At 48.3% G+C, this 17,066-nt stretch overlaps 1 protein-coding gene across 1 annotated transcript in view; it reads left to right on the top strand.

The window, feature by feature from the left end:
• The window catches only part of LOC114869247 (protocadherin-16-like), a 55,788-nt gene that overhangs the window by 5,960 nt on the left and 32,762 nt on the right, over positions 1–17,066 (top strand). Inside the window, exons 2-4 of the mRNA XM_029173302.3 lie at positions 3,007–3,852; positions 3,943–4,140; positions 4,306–5,079. Coding sequence (XP_029029135.1) covers positions 3,025–3,852; positions 3,943–4,140; positions 4,306–5,079 — 1,800 coding nt within the window. The 5' untranslated portion in view covers positions 3,007–3,024. The remainder of the gene's footprint in view (positions 1–3,006; positions 3,853–3,942; positions 4,141–4,305; positions 5,080–17,066) is intronic.

The following is a 17,066-nucleotide window of genomic DNA, read 5'->3' as shown; positions in this document are numbered from 1 at the left end:
GACAGCTGGGGGTTAGAAATGGGACGTCTAAATCCAGAGATCCGGAGAAAGGCAACTGAAGGCGAGACGGGGGTCAAAGTTGTCACCCCTCACGCACAAAGCAAACGGCATGAAAGCCGAGATGCATGACTTTCCCCCGTCCTCTAAGTCCTGACGACTTTTCACCACTTTAGTTTCACCACATCCAGCGCCAGCCTTTCATTGTCTGGCACTTGAAGGCTTTTTGTTGCTCTATCCAACCGGTGCCTGTAGCATTCATTAAAAGGGGTTTCTCACATTTAGACAGCTTTTCCTCCAACCTGACTTTACTGTCAATCATAGGACCTGGCCAGTGTTTGTTCAGGGTGACAGAGAAGACATCGCAGGGCTGAATGAGTTTTGCAGGCGATGCCAAACCCCTCGACCGCTGAGGAACTAAGAATTCAATCCTGCGCTGTTTATCAAAGTCCAAGAAACACAGCTAAGATATAGACACGGTGGAGTGGCCTTTTTTTTTTTACTTAGAACTTGACTTTGGGTCCTGTTTAGCTTGGCCACGGGTAGCTGTGGCGTGCCCGAAGGCATCTGTTAAATCCATTAGAGGGGATGGACCGAGGGAAGGTGGGAGGAGGGCCGTGGAGATAGACAGGCCTGTTTGCAACTGGCACCGCATGAGGAAAAGCTATTGGTGGCGGCATAAACGCACTCACGCACATCCCAAACACAGGCAGTGCTGCTTTAAGTGGTCGCATCCTATAGAAAACGCCACGGTTTTCTATTATATGGCAGCAGCACTTAAGAGCGCAGGCCCGTGTATTTGAGGCTTTGAGGCTTGTGCGCAGCAGAGACAGATTATGGGGGTGCCATGCCAGATTTAATGTGGCTGAGACTGCATGGAGCCCTGTAGGTCCGTGTGTTTGTCAGCGAGGGCGCACAAAGATGATGTCACTGCTGATTATTTTATTTATCTATTTTTTTGTGCAGGCACATGAGGACACGTCAAATTTTTAAATTTGCCTCATTTCACACAATAAAACACTTTCTAATTAGCCACTAGAAGGAGTGAACCGGGTTGCGTTTGCCTCCACTGACCTCCCAGTGAAGCCAGTATATTTTCAGCATGACTTACCGTACACTTGCGCTTTTCTTTCCTCATCAGCACGTGTTTTCCAGGGTAAACACATTACAGCGCACGTATAAAGGGCGATGATGTCATGGACCGACTGCTCATTGACAGTGACAGATAGCAGCCATATAATCTGCTAATCAAAATAACCTTTCACTGACACTCAACTACAGCAATAAGGGAGTGAGTCTAATCAGTCTTCGGTGTGTAACATTGTCGGATGTGGCCTGAATAAACTCCTTCTTCTTCTACTGTAGTCTGGGTTCATTGCATCTGAGTGGGGTCTCAAAAGGACCGAGCGCCGACTGTGCGTTTCCCTTTCAGCGGCGGGCGGCCTTTTCCTCATCACACCCTCAAATGGCCCCGTTCTTCTCCCACAGACTAACGCTCACGGCTCCTGTGGCGCACAGGAAGCCGTGCGTGCTGACGGTGCTCGGCCTCAGATTTGGCTCCCTCCTCGTGTAGGCGTGCAGCAACTGGCCAGAGCCGCCGTCTGCACAAGATGTGGAGGTCAGCAGCCGTAGCAGAGGGGCCAGTATCAGTGTCCTGCCCCCTCTCCCCATGGAGCTATTGACTCTATTAATCTCTCTTCCTCAGAGGCCTTATGAAAAAACCCTATGACGTCAGGGTCACTGGGGTCAAATCATTTTTTTTAAATTTGCTATGTGAGGTATGTGCTCTCCAAAAGTCTTTCACCAAAGCCTTTCATTGGTCTTTTGAGTGTAAATGATATGCATAGTGACAGTTTGCATGGTCTTCCCGCCTGCTCTTGAGTTTGTGTGAGCTCCAGTTCAGCATTTCTATGCATTTGCAATTGTTCTCTCCATAGAGAAGACATTCCTTGGGTTAACTGTCCAGATTATACATGCGCTGTGGGAGCGATCGCGTGGGTGAATATTGATGGCCGACGAGCGCCACCGCCCAACCTTGTGTTCTAACCTTTGCCTGTATCACACATGGCAGCTTTAATAACAGCCACATTCCAGACAGTGCAGGTATTGATGCTCAGATCAATGTAGAAGTCTGTTGTAAAGCATCGCCGCCTGGTCTCGGTGTTTGATGGATGGCTTATGTCAAGGCTGGATGGTTCTCCTCATTGCATGATGTTTTGAAGACTCACCCTCGATAAATCTTGCCTTATAAATACTAGGGGACTGTGCATAAACAATTGCTCTCATTCTAAACGTAATCTAAATATTTGTGGACCTCATCGAGGGCTTAATGAGCATCCAGGCCATTAGAGTTTACAGCAGCTGGACAGGTTAAACTTGCCAGAGTGCACTTCCAAAGATTTTTTACGATAGTGCGCAAAAGAATGTGTGTAAAACCTGGGGTCAGATACCATTTGCAAATTATTATTGGTATTTGTTCAACCTGAAGGAGCAGATGGTGGGTTTGCTGCACTGTAACTCATATTGTGTCAGGTGAGTGTTGTCTTTTCAGCTCATGTGATCGTCTGCCAACCAACGAGGCGCGTCTACTGCAGCTTCATGGCGATTCCGTTTTTGAATGGTTGAGGACATGAACATGATATTATCTTTATGGATCTATGTATGATTTACATGAGTATGAGTACAGCCATACTTTTCCATGCATTTCTCTGTAAATGTGTTGAATAGAAAATCCTGTTCGATCGAGGCACTTATGTTTGCCTCCTCTTGGGATTTAACTGTGAAACCACTTTGTACACTTTAAAATGCTCTAACCCAATGAATAGTTTGTTATCCTACAGATAAATATAGTTTATGGTTCTGTCTGTGGTTAAAGCCGATGTAGATTCTGGATCGACTTGGACTTCCATTTTCTTGCTCTTCCAGATTTTCCCAATCCATCTGAAGAAAAATCCAATATTATTATCTTGGATTTGGCTGATATCCCTCTCTGTCTTTTGCTGTTCCCAGGTTTAGCACAACCCAGCCATGCTGATAACAAGTAAAGGGTCGAGACCGAGGGCTCGGGACAGTAGACCGTGCGTGTGTTCAAGTCTCTGCCTTTTGAAGCCGCTCCTCTATTTCTGCGTCGTCTTCATCCTTATTCGGCCTCCAACTGTCCGTGGAGCGCTGGAGCTCCAGCTGGACGAAGAGCAGCCCGTGGGAACCATCGTTGGTGACATCAGCGCTGGGCTGCCACCGGGCGAAACCGCAAGTCTGTACTTCATCTCTGACCACGAGGGCACCGGCGTTGGCAGCGACCTCAACATCGATGAAACCACCGGCATCATAACCACTGCGCGGCGCCTGGACCGCGAGAAGCGGGACCACTACAGCTTCATCGCCGTGACAATGACGGGAACCACTATTGAGGTCTCCATCACGGTCAACGACATCAACGACCATGCACCCGCGTTCCCCAGGAAGAAAGCCGTTCTTAAAATCCCAGAGCACACGGCAGTGGGAACAAGGTTCTCCCTGGAGCCTGCAACCGACGCGGACAAGGACCAGCTCACTACACAAGGCTACGCTGTACGAGAGGGCAATGTGGGCCAGGCGTTCAGGCTGGAGACCAAGAGGGCTGCCAACAAGGTGCTGTACCTGGACCTCGTGGTCAACGGGCTGCTTGACAGAGAAAAGCGTTCCTCCTACACCCTGGTTCTGGAGGCGTTTGACGGCGGCTCGCCTAGAAGAATAGGGTCCATGACTCTGGAAGTGATCGTGACTGACATCAATGATCACGCGCCCGCCTTCAACCAGAGCAGATACCATGCTATTATTTCTGAGAGTCTACCACAAGGCAGTAGCATCCTACAGGTTGGTGATTGTATTCTTTTTTACGTTGCTTTTTTCAAGTAAGGATTTATCAGATTTTCATATCAGTGTCTGACTTCCTTCTCTTTGTAGGTGTTTGCAACTGATGAAGATGAGGGAGATAATGGCCTAGTGCTTTATGAAATCAACAGGCGTCAGAGTGACCCGGACCGTTACTTTGTCATGGATATGAAGTCTGGGGTCATTACTCTCAACAGGCCCCTGGACTATGAGCTGAAGAGGGTCCATGAACTGGTGGTCCAGGCCAGGGATAACGCCAGCCATCCTGAGGTAATGACTACACAGCTATTCATTAAAGCGCAGGAAAATCAATGTTGGTTCTAATGAAGTGTGCAATCCCTTGGTGTCAGGGAAAGCATGGAGAAGATATAAATCAGCTAAATGTGCTGCAGATTAGTCATCCAGCTGATTTGAGCCACCGTTGTCTTTCTCCAGGTCACCAATGCATTCGTGACTATCCACGTCCGTGACTACAACGACAACCAGCCCACCATGACCATCATCTTCCTTAGCGAGGACGGCTCCCCGAGAATCTCAGAGGGAGCTCAACCAGGCCAGTACGTCGCCCGGATATCTGTGACTGACCCCGACTACGGCGAGTACGCCAACGTGAACGTGTCCCTCGAAGGAGGCGACGGGAAGTTCGCGCTCACCACCAAAGACAGCATCATTTACCTGATATACGTAGACCAGGTCTTGGATAGGGAGGAGCGGGATTCATATGACCTCCGGGTGATGGCCACGGACTCTGGCACTCCTCCTCTCAGGGCAGAGTCTTCTTTTACCATTCAGGTGACTGATGTCAATGACAACCCTCCCCTCTTTGACCAGCAGGCCTACAGACAAACTATTCCCGAGGTTGTGTATCCGGGGTCGTTTGTTCTGCAGGTTACTGCCAGAGACAAGGACCAGGGACCCAATGGGGACGTCCGGTATAGCCTCCTCAAAGGCAAGAACACTCACTCTGATTGGTTTTCCATTGACCCAGTCACCGGAATAATTACCACCGCAGCCGCCCTGGATTTTGAATCAGAGCCAGCGCCTAGCGTGACCGTTATTGCGACCGATAGCGGCCGCCCACCGCTGTCATCGACGGCGAAGGTGGACATTGTGCTGCAGGATGTTAATGACAACACACCGGTGTTTTCTAGCAGCTTCTACAACGCCTCCATTAAGGAGAACACCCCGGCAGGGACCTGCTTCTTAGAGGTAAGAGAAACCCTGAATGCCTTTTTTCTCCCTGTCTCTACTCATCTTTGGTTTGTAAGAGGGAACTGCTATTCCTGATTGCCACGGTGCTCAATCTTGGTGCATGCTGGCCCCACTATTGTCCTACTTACTCAGCCAAAACCAAGTGCTCAATGTTTCCTCATCCACTCGTGTCTTTATTTTTTCTCTCTGACTGCTCCTCTGGAAGCATCTCATTTATACATCAATATGATTTGAGAAATCAAAGTCATGTTTTAAATGAAAAAGTCACAAACTCTTATTTCAGAACAGGATCTTGCTCTTAACTTCATTGATGCGTTGTGATGTGGTTGGTAAGAATCGGGCTGTGAACAAGGAAACGAGAGGAACGAAGCTGCCGTGGTTTAAAAGGGAAGCGATAGACAGTCGAGGAGCAGGACTTCACCTGCATTCCTCAAGCTACTTAGTGGAGATTTACGTGCGGGTATGTCCTCTCTCTCACCTCCTGGGGTTGCTATGGAAACCCAGTAGCAGCGTAAGGTGGCTCTCCCTGCATGGCAGCTCGGCGGGCTTTCTTTTATCTTGAGTCCAGCAGCTTTTACATATATGGTGTAGGGAGGACTTCTTCTGAGAAAGGTCACAACCTGGTACCTTGCTTTCTGCCTCTTGTGAAAACAACTTGTTTTATTAACTGGTTGGTATTCAGTCAAGACTGATGTGAGATGCTACTCACCTCATTTTACTGATTCTAGCTGGCTGTAGGTGCCAGCATCACCCCATGCCATGGTTTTCCTGGATGCTAAAGTTAGCGAATGTGGTTCGATTTGCTCTCATTCCGGCACGTTCCTTGAGGCGAGAGTCTTCCCGCAGGGGCTGTGATTTGCAGCATAATAGATGCTGGAGTAACCTTGTTGTTGGGGGCCAGCTCGGAAAAGGACACGCATTTAAAGCTGGTGTTTGAGCTGACATCATACTGTAGCCTAATGGGTGTCGTTCTGCGTTTTCTCCACTCGCCTGCCAACCAACTGTCGAGATGTGGAGCATTTGGTATTTTATCCTGTCAAGATAGTGGCAAAGTGAAGAATCGGGTCAGCTGGTCCAACAGGCCCACATTACATTCTTGTGTGATGTTTTCTGGCACTGACAATTAGGTTATGTGTTTTTTTTGTCTGAGGCGAAGGCAGAATGTGTATAGATTTGTACCAACATTTACACGAGATTATGATCATTATTTGCTTTTGTAGAAGCCTAGCTGATTGACTGGGGTCCTTGACTTTGGGTGGAAATGTTAAATATTTGAATAGTTTATCTTTCCTATCTATCTAAATGTGTTATTAGAAGTGTATGATGGAGCAGGACGTAAGGTAAGTGGCTGGCGTGTTGTTTCCCATGGTTCAGACTCAGTCTATTCCTCTCTCTCTCTTTTCACACAGCTTCAGTCTTTGTCTGTTCTTCCTTGTTTGCTCAGTCTTTTCTTCTGATCACATTTCTATCGCTCGTTCACACTCCTCGCTCGCACATACTGTACATATACATCTAGTCCCAGTGTGTAGGAAGCGTCTTATCAGTTCAGCCACTATAGTAATCTGCAATGTGCTGCTCTGTTTGTGGAGCCTTGACACAAAGGGGTTATTTATTTCTAGGTTTCCTTGCCTTCCTTTTCCTTCACTTCCTTAAAGTATTTCCCAGGCAGGAGAGGTCATGGTGTGTGTGTGTGTGTGTGTGTGTGTGTGTGTGTGTGTGTGTGTGTGTGTGTGTGTGTGTGTGTGTGTGTGTGTGTGTGTGTGTGTGTGTGTGTGTGTGTTGTGTTTCATCTGATTCAAGTTCATATCCTCAGAACAAGGTAGTGCAGCGGTCATGAGAGTAGAGGTGTGAGCAGTGTGAGACATTTGAAGAGCACCGTAGTCGTATTAACTGAACCACTGTCGCTAATTAGCAGAGTCTCAGCATATTTTCCTTTGTCGTCTGCTCCCGATCTGCCGATCTGCCGATCTGCGACATGCACATTCTTGCATCAGTATCAGCGTGCGTATCGTACATCTGTGTGCAGCGCGGAAGCTCGCAGCTCACTTTCAGCAGGTGATGCGTTTCCCCTGTGATGGTCGGCATGTGGGTTCCTAGTCAAGCCTGTTAAGCAACACTCAATCATCTCAGCAGACGCACAGATGTGGTCAGAGGGGAGAAGCACGGGGAGGAGAAGAATGGCCGGCCTGTTGCAGTGCAGTGGTAGACTACGGTGCGGTATGTGCTTTAAAAACATGTAATATTAGAATAAAAAAAGTTTGAACCTGAGAAAAGCCTTGAAGCCACAAGGGGCTTATAAGGATTTGCCTTTTATACATCCTTGTAAGGACTTGTGAGGATGACTTTTTCCCAACTACAGATCAGACTTGTGTTATGATATAGCTTTCAAATGGTAATTCACATCCTGGACATCTTCTTGGAAAGACGTGTGGGTGTGAAAGGCAGCTGCGCCGATCCCACCAGTCCCACCAGTCAAATGAGTTGATGTCTGGTTCTGGACCACGTCTTTTAACAGACAGGCAGATTTCACCTGGAGGAGGAGGTGTTGCTGGTCGTCCTGGCAAAAGGAAAAGTCACACAAGAGCAGAAGAGCTCGGTGCGAGGGGCGACTGAAACAGAACAGAAACGCACAGGAAGGAGGCGGTTTTCTTTAGACAGGTGGAGCTGGTGCTTCTGAGCTTCCCATTACGACCAGTTAGATAAACAGAGCAGGTCTGTCTGCCAGAGCAATCATTCAGGGCCCTGGGAGTGCGTAGGACTCTATAAGGAAAGTCTAATCGTAGGTAAAACCTGCACTCGCATTCGCACACCCAGACTTATGGCGTTGGATAAATCGAGAGAGGCAGAAACATCTGGAGATGGAGTGAATGCGGAGGTGTTCGGGCCGAGCTTCCTTTAACACCCGACCAGTCTCCTGCTGGCGTTGTGCTGAACGGGAGGAAACGCGAGCCAGAGCAAACCACAGCTTCCACTTGGACCTCGCGTGCTCCCCTACAGCCCAGACCCACAACACACGCACTCGGCTTTTTATTAAGCTTGAAAACGTCGGGGGAAGACGAAATTTATCGCCCGCTGGACGCGTCCGCTCGGAGCCGGGCTCCGATATGGAGGCGCTGTGTTGAAACGTGCCTCGTGTGCGTTTTAATCAATCCGTCAGTGTGTTTAAGTTGCGGGGATCAATAAATAAATGAGAGAGGGGGTAGCGGGTGATCAACATGACAAATGGTTGGGAACGCACACACACACACACACACAATGGGACTCCGGCGCTCTCAGACACCCTCTGAATGGTGTCACGCTCTCAACAGCTGGCTCTGCCCCCCCCCCCCCCCCCCCCCACAAACACACCCACCACCGTCTTGCATTGCGGCCTCTCTCTCCGGCCTCTCGCCGACTCGCCCGTCCCTCAGCTGCCGGTCCCGTTGACAGCGTGTATGTGACGGGGGATTAGGACGGGCCGTCTGCTGTGTGAACCGGTCCCACGACATCCGTCGGCACCCGTCACCTGTTCGCTACCGGACACTCGCGGACCGAGCCCAGCTCGCTTTTACGAAGCGTTTACATAATGAGCAGGGATTTCCGTTGTTAACACAATGGTTGTAATTGCCTTTCGGGGGATCAGTCCAGATTGACTGATCTCCACGTTGGACCTACTGCTGGATGCTTTGGAACGGTACCATTCCCAAACATCGGTGGCCGTCGTGTTCACTTTGTGTAGCGCGTTTTATTTCCCCGAGCTTCGCTTCTGTGTCATCAGCTGACGGCATATGCTGCGTTTTAAGCCAATCACAGTGTTCATCCATGTGTCATTTGAGTGGCTGATGCCTCCGTGGAGAGGATGCCCTCACGCCTCATTAGGCCCAATACTCTGAACCATATGGCAGCGAGGCTTTTTCTGCTCTCACTCACAGTTTTCATGTCTCTCTTCAGCGCGACTGGTTTCGATTTTCTTCATTTCATCAGTTATTGTTTTTTTTACCTCATGTGTTTTTAACTTAGTCTGTTTAACTGCTGTTCAGTGACTGCCCTATTAGTGAGTTCCACTCTGTAGGATGAATAAAAACCCTGTAAATATTTAACATTTTGCCGTGATGACTAACGTTTATGGCTCCAGACTCGAACAGTTGACTTTGAGTTTGGTTTTTTAGCACCGTGTGACGCCGGCGGGAGCTCCTCCAATCTGTGGAACACGCTGATATCCAATCGCTGCCGGCGCGAGAACAAAGGAGAACCCGCCTCGCTCGCGTCCACGCGGCGCTCTCTGTCCGTCTCCTGCCTTCTATCGCTCCGCTCCAGGCCCGCGCCGCTTGTGTCATTGTGTCTCCTTTCAAACGAATCCGCCGCCCAGACTTCCTCTCCGTCTGCGTGTGGACCCGCGCTGTCGCACCGCTGCAGCTCATCACGGCGGCTCGCACTCCGCCGGTGTAAAGTGGAGCCTCCCTGAACAGCAGGTGGTCAGTGAGTTGGGGTCAGGGGTGAAGCGAGAGTTTGCTTCCCAGCGTATCGGATTCTGTCATTTCGGTCCCAGTTGTTTTTGACCAAGACTCTCTAAGGGCTTCATTTGTGTCGCCGTGTGCTAAAATGTGAATTAGTGGTTTCATTCATTTTGCTTTGTTGTGTTTTTGCACCACAGCGCGTGGGCGAGTGTGTAAGCAGCAGCAGCAGCGGCATCGGCCTTGAAGCTCTTATCTGACTGACTGCTCCTTTAATGCTCCCAGTTCCCTACACACCATTTGTTTTGCTTTTGCAGGGGTCAAAGGCAGTGCAGCGACAGATATTTGCTTTCTTGTTAAATGACTATCACTCGTTTCGTCGTCGCCCTCGTCCTCCTCCTCATCCTCACCTCAGGACCTCGAACGTGAGAGGTCCTGGAGGGAAACCTTAGGATTCCAGATCTGGTTGCGTCGAAGTTGCCAAAAGACACAATATTAAACAATACTCGGCCCGTCCGCATGAGATCACAGAGATGGCAGCGATCGACACCGAGCCTTTTATATCCAATATGGTCCAAATCAAGTCTCACACTTTCTTTACATCTCCCAGATGCATTTCTGTCATGCCTGCTCTCATATTGTCTTTTCTTTGGACTTAAGCGTTTTATAAGGATAGTTCTCACCATGAGATATCTATTAAAGCGTAGTGCAACAATAGAAAGGGTGAAAGAAAGTTTCCACTCCTCAATAGTGGAATATTTTTAATAGGTTTTCTTACTGCTCCCCACCTGCCCACATTCCCCTTAGCTCTCCTGTTTCTTTTTGTTCTTTTTTTGCATTGCAGTCTGATTTTACCGTGTTATGCACATTTATTAGATTTAGAATAATAAAAAATAAAAAAAAGTCCATGCACAGCGGAGGAAAGGAACACAGGGCTAAACGTGGCTATAGGCTTTACAGATGCAAAAACCACAGGAAAAAAAAAGCTGGACTTCTTTCCACTGTGGGCCTCTGCGCTTGACAGTTTGTGCGTGTGTTTGTGGTCAGTGCCTGTGGTCTGTTGGACAGACTTGGAAGGATTATAGGAGTGGAAATAACTTCACGGTTTGCACGGGCAACTGCTTGATTTGCTTCGATGAACTGAGCAGAACCTTGCGTCGCGAGGGCCACGAGAAGCTAACGCATGAAAAATGGAGAACGTTTGGAACGGAAATATCAGACATAAGAAAAGATGATTTACTGAGCTTGATTATGACCCTTTGCTCTAAACAAAGGGCGTTTCGTCTTCAAACGGTCTCTGGAGGATCTGCGGCGCTGCAGCTTCTGGACTCCGTAACCTCAAAGCAGGAATATTAAGTTAATAAGTAGCCTTGAGATGAAGAATAAACCTTTTTAACTCAATACACTGACAAGCAGCTCAGAGTGTGTTTTCACTAAAAGCAGTGCTCTTTCCTCTACCACTATATTACTGTCATATCATCTTGCTTCTTGCTAAATATATACTGTACCTACTGAGTCAAGGTGAGCCTGTCCATCATTCTAGCATGAATTACCTGGGGACTGACGGTAGCGCTTGTATTTAGATCCAGCTTTGTCTCGACTAGTAGAAGCTTTGAATACGGTTCCTACTCTTTCCTCTGGTCATTGACAGTTTTGCTCCAAGTCACTTTCGGACGTTCACGGTGGTCCAGTTTATTCTGACCGACCATTATATAACTTGTTATTAAGGAAAAGTGAGTCTTCATCTCTTTTGCCACGGTTCCGCTCAGTTTTCCGACTCTGCAATTTTTGACAAAGCTCTTGTAAGGAATATAACAGAACATCTTTAATAGGAGCATGTCTCTGTCAGATCACACATAAGGTATTTGTGTTGGAGCTGTGGAAGGACTTCGGATGAATCTCTCTGACATGAAACAGTAGTTGCTGTGTGTTGTTCTAACCTCACACTGAGTACATTTACAGCTATCTGGCCTGGGCGACAGGTGTTGGCTGAGGCGAGGTAAATCATCACATTTGGCCCAAGTGCCGTCTCCCTGTTGTAAGCGCTTCAGCTTTTACAGTAAGGATGTGTCAGATTTGATGTTAATTTAGGAGAAGCAGCGTTTCTGGTGCATGTGGCCCAAGTTCAGCTCTGTGGGCTTGGATCAGATTTACTGTGGCCTAACACACCCTGGTGTGCAGTGTGCAGTTTAGGAAGCTCTTATACTGCTTGGAATAAATCTCTGGGTTTTGAAATAACACATCCATCTCAAAGAATCCAGCAGTAAAAGTCCCACTTGATGATGCTTTCAGGCCAAAGTGCGCAGATGTGAGAAACATGCACAATAGGTTTATGCTCCCGTAAACATCGGAGCGCTCGACTCAGGCTGTCGGCTACGAGCTGCTGTTGTTTGATGTTCTGGAGTCCAAGGACAGAGAACAGGCAAAGAAGCAGAGAGCTGCAGCCGGCGTTGTTACAGGTCAGCATCTCCTGTCCTGGACACTGTCACTCGCTGCAGCCGAATACTTTCACGTCAGGGCTCAGAACCCTCTGACAAACAGGAGCAGATGGTTATTTCAAAGATGGGTTTAAAAAAAATCTAATATACTGTATGTCATTGAAAAATAGTCTGGGTTGTGAGCCATAATGGAGATGTATTTAACAAAGAAACCCACTCACTTTTGATCTGACAGAAATGACCAGTAAAATAAATAAAACGTCAAAAAGGCATGGCTCAGTACGGATAGCACATACATTACATGAACCTTTTTAATGTCACAGTTGTGTTTCGTGAATATAAAACAGAATGTCTATGGCTCAGGACTGTAGAAGTCATTACTTGTTATTGTGAGACTGAGTTTATGTTGGAATGTTGATTTAGAAAGCTGTGAAGAGCTTCTTGATGCTGTCAGGTACACACACACACACACACATACTGTATGCATAGCCGTTCCCCACAGACGCACAGACACATGCACGTTGGGAAGCATCCACACCACTGACGGGCTGTTGAGAGCAGTTTCTGTTCTGCTCTAGGGGACAATTACAGAGGAGCAGCTTGATTGCATGAATCTTAGAGAGCCGGATCTGCTGCTCAAATACAGGATACGAGTCCTAAAGTCCAGCTCAGGGTATTTTCTCCTCTGGGCAGTTTGCTTATTATCTAAAGAGTTATTCCTTGCAGCACATGCAGGAGATAATGAGTATGTGTTAAAGTAAAATATACAAGGACTTTAATAGATATTCACATTTAGACATGAATATGTGATTCAATGCATCTTGATCGGTTCATCCTAAAAGAGTACAGTTGAGTCTGGACATGACAAACTAGACTGAAAAATAAGAAAAAGGCGGCATGTGGTGTGAAAATGTGAATGCAGGATGCAGCAGAGGTGCTGATGGTTACCATGACGATGAGAGACGGGGAGGTGGAGCCGGGCCGGTTCGTCAGCGGCTTCTCTAACGCGTGTGCGAGCGTGTGTTCGCGAGCATGACTCCACCTCTGTCTGAGCTGCGACCTTGAGACAGTGCCTTCCTTCCTTTTCATACCTTGTACGGAGCACGTTTGTAAAAAAGTAGAGCAGTGCGGTGGAGATTTGGAAAAGAGGAGCCGACTGCTGGTGGGGAGCATCAGGCTTGGGTTGTGTCACTATTTTCCTGCAAGAGTAAAAGAGATTTTTTTATGTAGCTTATCATTCTTTCTATTGTTTACTAGACATTATCTCCTAACACGCTGTCAGACAATAGTATCACAGAATGCCACAGGGCTGCACCAAGAATGCCTTAAATCAATGAGGAGACTCTGTCTGGTTTGCTGAACTGGAGCATGAGAAACCTTCCATCATCAGTATTTTTCATTGCTTTCGGGGGCAGAGTCGGGTCATGTTGTTGTAACTGGGCTCAGAGAGGAGCAGGCGAACGGCCTTCGTGCCGTACCAACGCTCCGCCACGTGACGGATGGCCGCCGTTACTTCCCGCAGACGCCGCGAGGCGGGGGGAAGTGTGCCGTGGCTCCGCGGTAACCATGGCAACCAGACTCTCAGGACCACAGGGAGAGAGGAGATGGGGGAGCGGCGAGACGGAGAGAATCGTGGGGACTGGGGCGTCTGCATCTCATGATAAGCAACCATTAAAACCGGGAGCCACAGTGGGAAGAGGTCCGATTTTGACAGAAGCTCATGAGTAACACACAGACAATCACTGCAGGTCACACTACATGCAAAAACATTTGTTTTTTACTCTTGCTAGAATTACAGACTCAAACATTCTAACAGTTCCCAGGGTCCTTTTTAAGTGGGATGCAAAAGTTAACTACATGGCTACAAATCTCCTCCCAGTCCTCCTCAGAAAACATGTAATTGTGTTAATTGTGTGCGTGGGATTATTCCGCACCTAAAGTGTCGCTCAATGTGATGTTAGCGCTCGTCGGCCGACGGAGAAGAAACAACACGTGCAGCTTTTTTGTGCATCACCTTCAGCTCCCTGTGGTCTGTAAATACTGGCTGCATGGCGATGATGACTGGCCCAGCGGGAGGTGGAGCCCAGAGGTTGAACTGGCACAAAGGCTAATTCAGCTTTAAGTTTGTTTTCTTCTTCACCCGAACGGATGATTTGGGTTCAGGCCGGATCACAGGCGTCTGAATCCACAAGACTTCCGCTTCTGCCGCCTCCCATTCACGTCAGGACGGAGAATCTTGACATGGACGCACGCTTACACACACAATAAGCGCAGCCTCCAGCTGTGGCTCCAAATGGAGTCCTTTTGTTTTCTTAATTGTCAAGTTAAACATGTCACTCGCTTTGAATGGGGCACATACGCCAGCTGCCAGCTGATCCACAAGAAATGGGGGGTTTAGCTGCTGCTCATTACAGACACAAGCCTGTTCAACTCCCAGGAAAAAAAAAAAGAACTACTTGAACATGCTTGTATAACACACACACACACACACGCACACGCACACACACACACACACACGCACACACGCACACACGCACACACACACGCGCGAGAGGATGAGGAGAAGTGCCTGCAGTCTTTTGTCTGTGACACAGAGTGAGCCTGGATGGACGACCCCCCCCATCTGGTAACAATCACCTCACAGACTGCCTCTCGTGTGCGTGTGGACAAAAACTTTACTATCACCGAGGACCTTTTAGGCATAAAATGGCAGCATTAGTGTTATTGTTCCAATGGATTTGGTTGGGTTTGTTAAGATGAGCGGAGGCTGTAAAATATGAAGCCAGTGACGGTCCTCAGATCAGCACGGACCTCTGAGACACGCGTGTGTGTCGGTCCGTGTGTTTACGTGTGTGCTTCTAATCCCTGAGTGCCCCCAGAAAGACTCATCCATCCCGGACCTGTCTGTGAAATATGGAGGAGGAGGAGGGAGGGACATGCTTTCAACAGAACGCACCAGACCGGGTGCTTTCTTTGCTTCTGTCTCTTCCCTTTGTGCGATTATTCTTTTCTATTTATTTGCTCAGCAGATCGGTTCTTGTTTCTGTTTCTTGGTCCAGTCACGCTCCTTCTGTTTCACAGGAGTCGGGCCTTTGTGCCTCCACAATGCACACCTAGGCTCCACGCCGCAGGACCGCCTCTGCTGCTTGTCCTTGTTTTGTGGAGGACGGACGGCTTCGCTTAATTAACGGCTCCCGCTGCACGGCCCTCGAAGGGACATAATTAAGGCTCCGACTGTGGAGCTGCTTTTATTGCTCCGCGATTCAAAAGAGCGAGGACCTGAACCTTGGCTTGAGGTCCCGTTTGTGGCTCATTTCGAATTTCTGGAGCAGGTGTAGGTTTGGCGTAGGATAAATAATAAGAAACCATAGAATCAGGCAAATGTAGTTTGTTAACGAGCAGCCGAGATGAAGCTGTATCCTTCTATTAAATATGCATTTATTCTAAGAACAATAATGGCTTTTAGGGCAGAGCTCGTTTTTCCTCACTGGCCTCTTGCTCAGTGTCTCCTTTTGGTTTCACTACCTCTGCTCTGTGTAATAAAGCGATTTGGCTGCCGCTGGTGATTTAAAGGCCCACGGTCAGGCTCGCATTTTCGCAAGGTTAGGTTTGATGAATCAGACGTCCTCTGGCGCACTTTTCTGGGCATCGCAGTGCATCTGTACGCGCTCCCCTCTCTCTTTGACTTACATCAGCGAGGCTTGATGTACACCAGAGAGCGTTTGGCTGCGCTCCTAAATAAGATGTGCTACGTCACCACGGCAACGGATAAATAGCTCTCTCACCAAGGGGACGATGCTGGATGAAGCCATTCACCACAGCTGGATAAAAAGACAGAGAAAGGAGAGATGAGACAGGCTTCATACTGGACCATAGGACAGACTGCATCCTTGTCTTAAGGTCTTGGTAGGAGATCCTAATGCGGTGCTGGTGGTCTGGTTAGAGGGCTGAAGGCTGCATTAAATAGCCTCCATGTTGCCTGTTGTCCAATACACACACACACACAGCCAGCAGAGCTCTTCAGCCAAGATGAGGAGAGCCGTGGCAAATATTCACCCAATAAATCAGCCACTCGCTGGTTTTCACGTGTGTGTTCTCAGTGTGCAGCCGCGCTGCTATACCTTCACACCGCTGACCTTTACACACACTTTGATGACACACGCATTCAGCCGGGCCTACAAATATATGAGGTTACCGTGGATTGAGTGAAATGGCCCCAGACTGAGGTGAGCTCCCGTGGATTCCACCGTTGGGTGGAGGACCAGGGTCGGACCCGTCTGGGCTCAGCAGGGCGACCACGTCAGATGTGCTGGACGTTTCCAGGTACTGAAAACAAAGGTACATTTACATCCCACCACCTGTGACGCTATTACATCTGACGGGTGCGTTCCTTGAGGCTGAGCCACTGCTTCCACCCAGATTCATATGCATGTTGCGCGCTGGGCTCAGACTCTGGTTACAGGAGTGGTCAGGTTCAATCAACCTTAATGATCACAAAAGCTGCATCTGGAGGCCTTTCCATTCCAACAGCTCACGCACAACAATAGCTGAGAACTAAGCTAATAACATAAATGTAGCCCTGATATGGGCTTGGATTAGACTAGATCCTTTTTTGATGGACTTGAGTAATTTCCCTAATGTCCAAGATTGTTTTCTTGGCTTTAGAACTGTTTTTTCTGGTAATTGTTTCGTTTTGATGGTTTTGGGCATCAAGTGCGTGCCACAATTAGTGATCAGGTGCACAGGAAATAGCAGCGAGGGATCTGAAACCACAACAAAGGTAATGTTTTCAGCATCCGTCCTGTCAATGCTGTGTGTGATGTATGTTTTGTAAATGCCAAAAACAAATCCCTTATCTGATGACGGACCCTGTAGCGGCCCTCGGGGGTCGCCGGTGCGGTGACCGCTGCCGCCGGCAGACGACAGAACCAGGACAAGGGAAGTGTGAGAGCGAGGCTGTAGCGGAGCTATAGAAGCTGAGAGACGTCCATTTACAGTCCTGTAAAGATTGACTCTGGGCTGTTACGGTGTCCGTCTGCTTCTCTTCTCCTACGGCAGAATTCAAAAGGAGCCGTTACTGTGATTTACTGTGGACAGAACCTAAATAGTCTAC

This window comes from Betta splendens, chromosome 14 (genome assembly GCF_900634795.4).
Source record: "Betta splendens chromosome 14, fBetSpl5.4, whole genome shotgun sequence".
NCBI classification, from domain to species: Eukaryota; Metazoa; Chordata; class Actinopteri; order Anabantiformes; family Osphronemidae; genus Betta; species Betta splendens.
The sequence above is the reverse complement of the archived record's forward strand: the minus strand, read 5'-3'. Positions and strand labels throughout refer to the sequence as shown.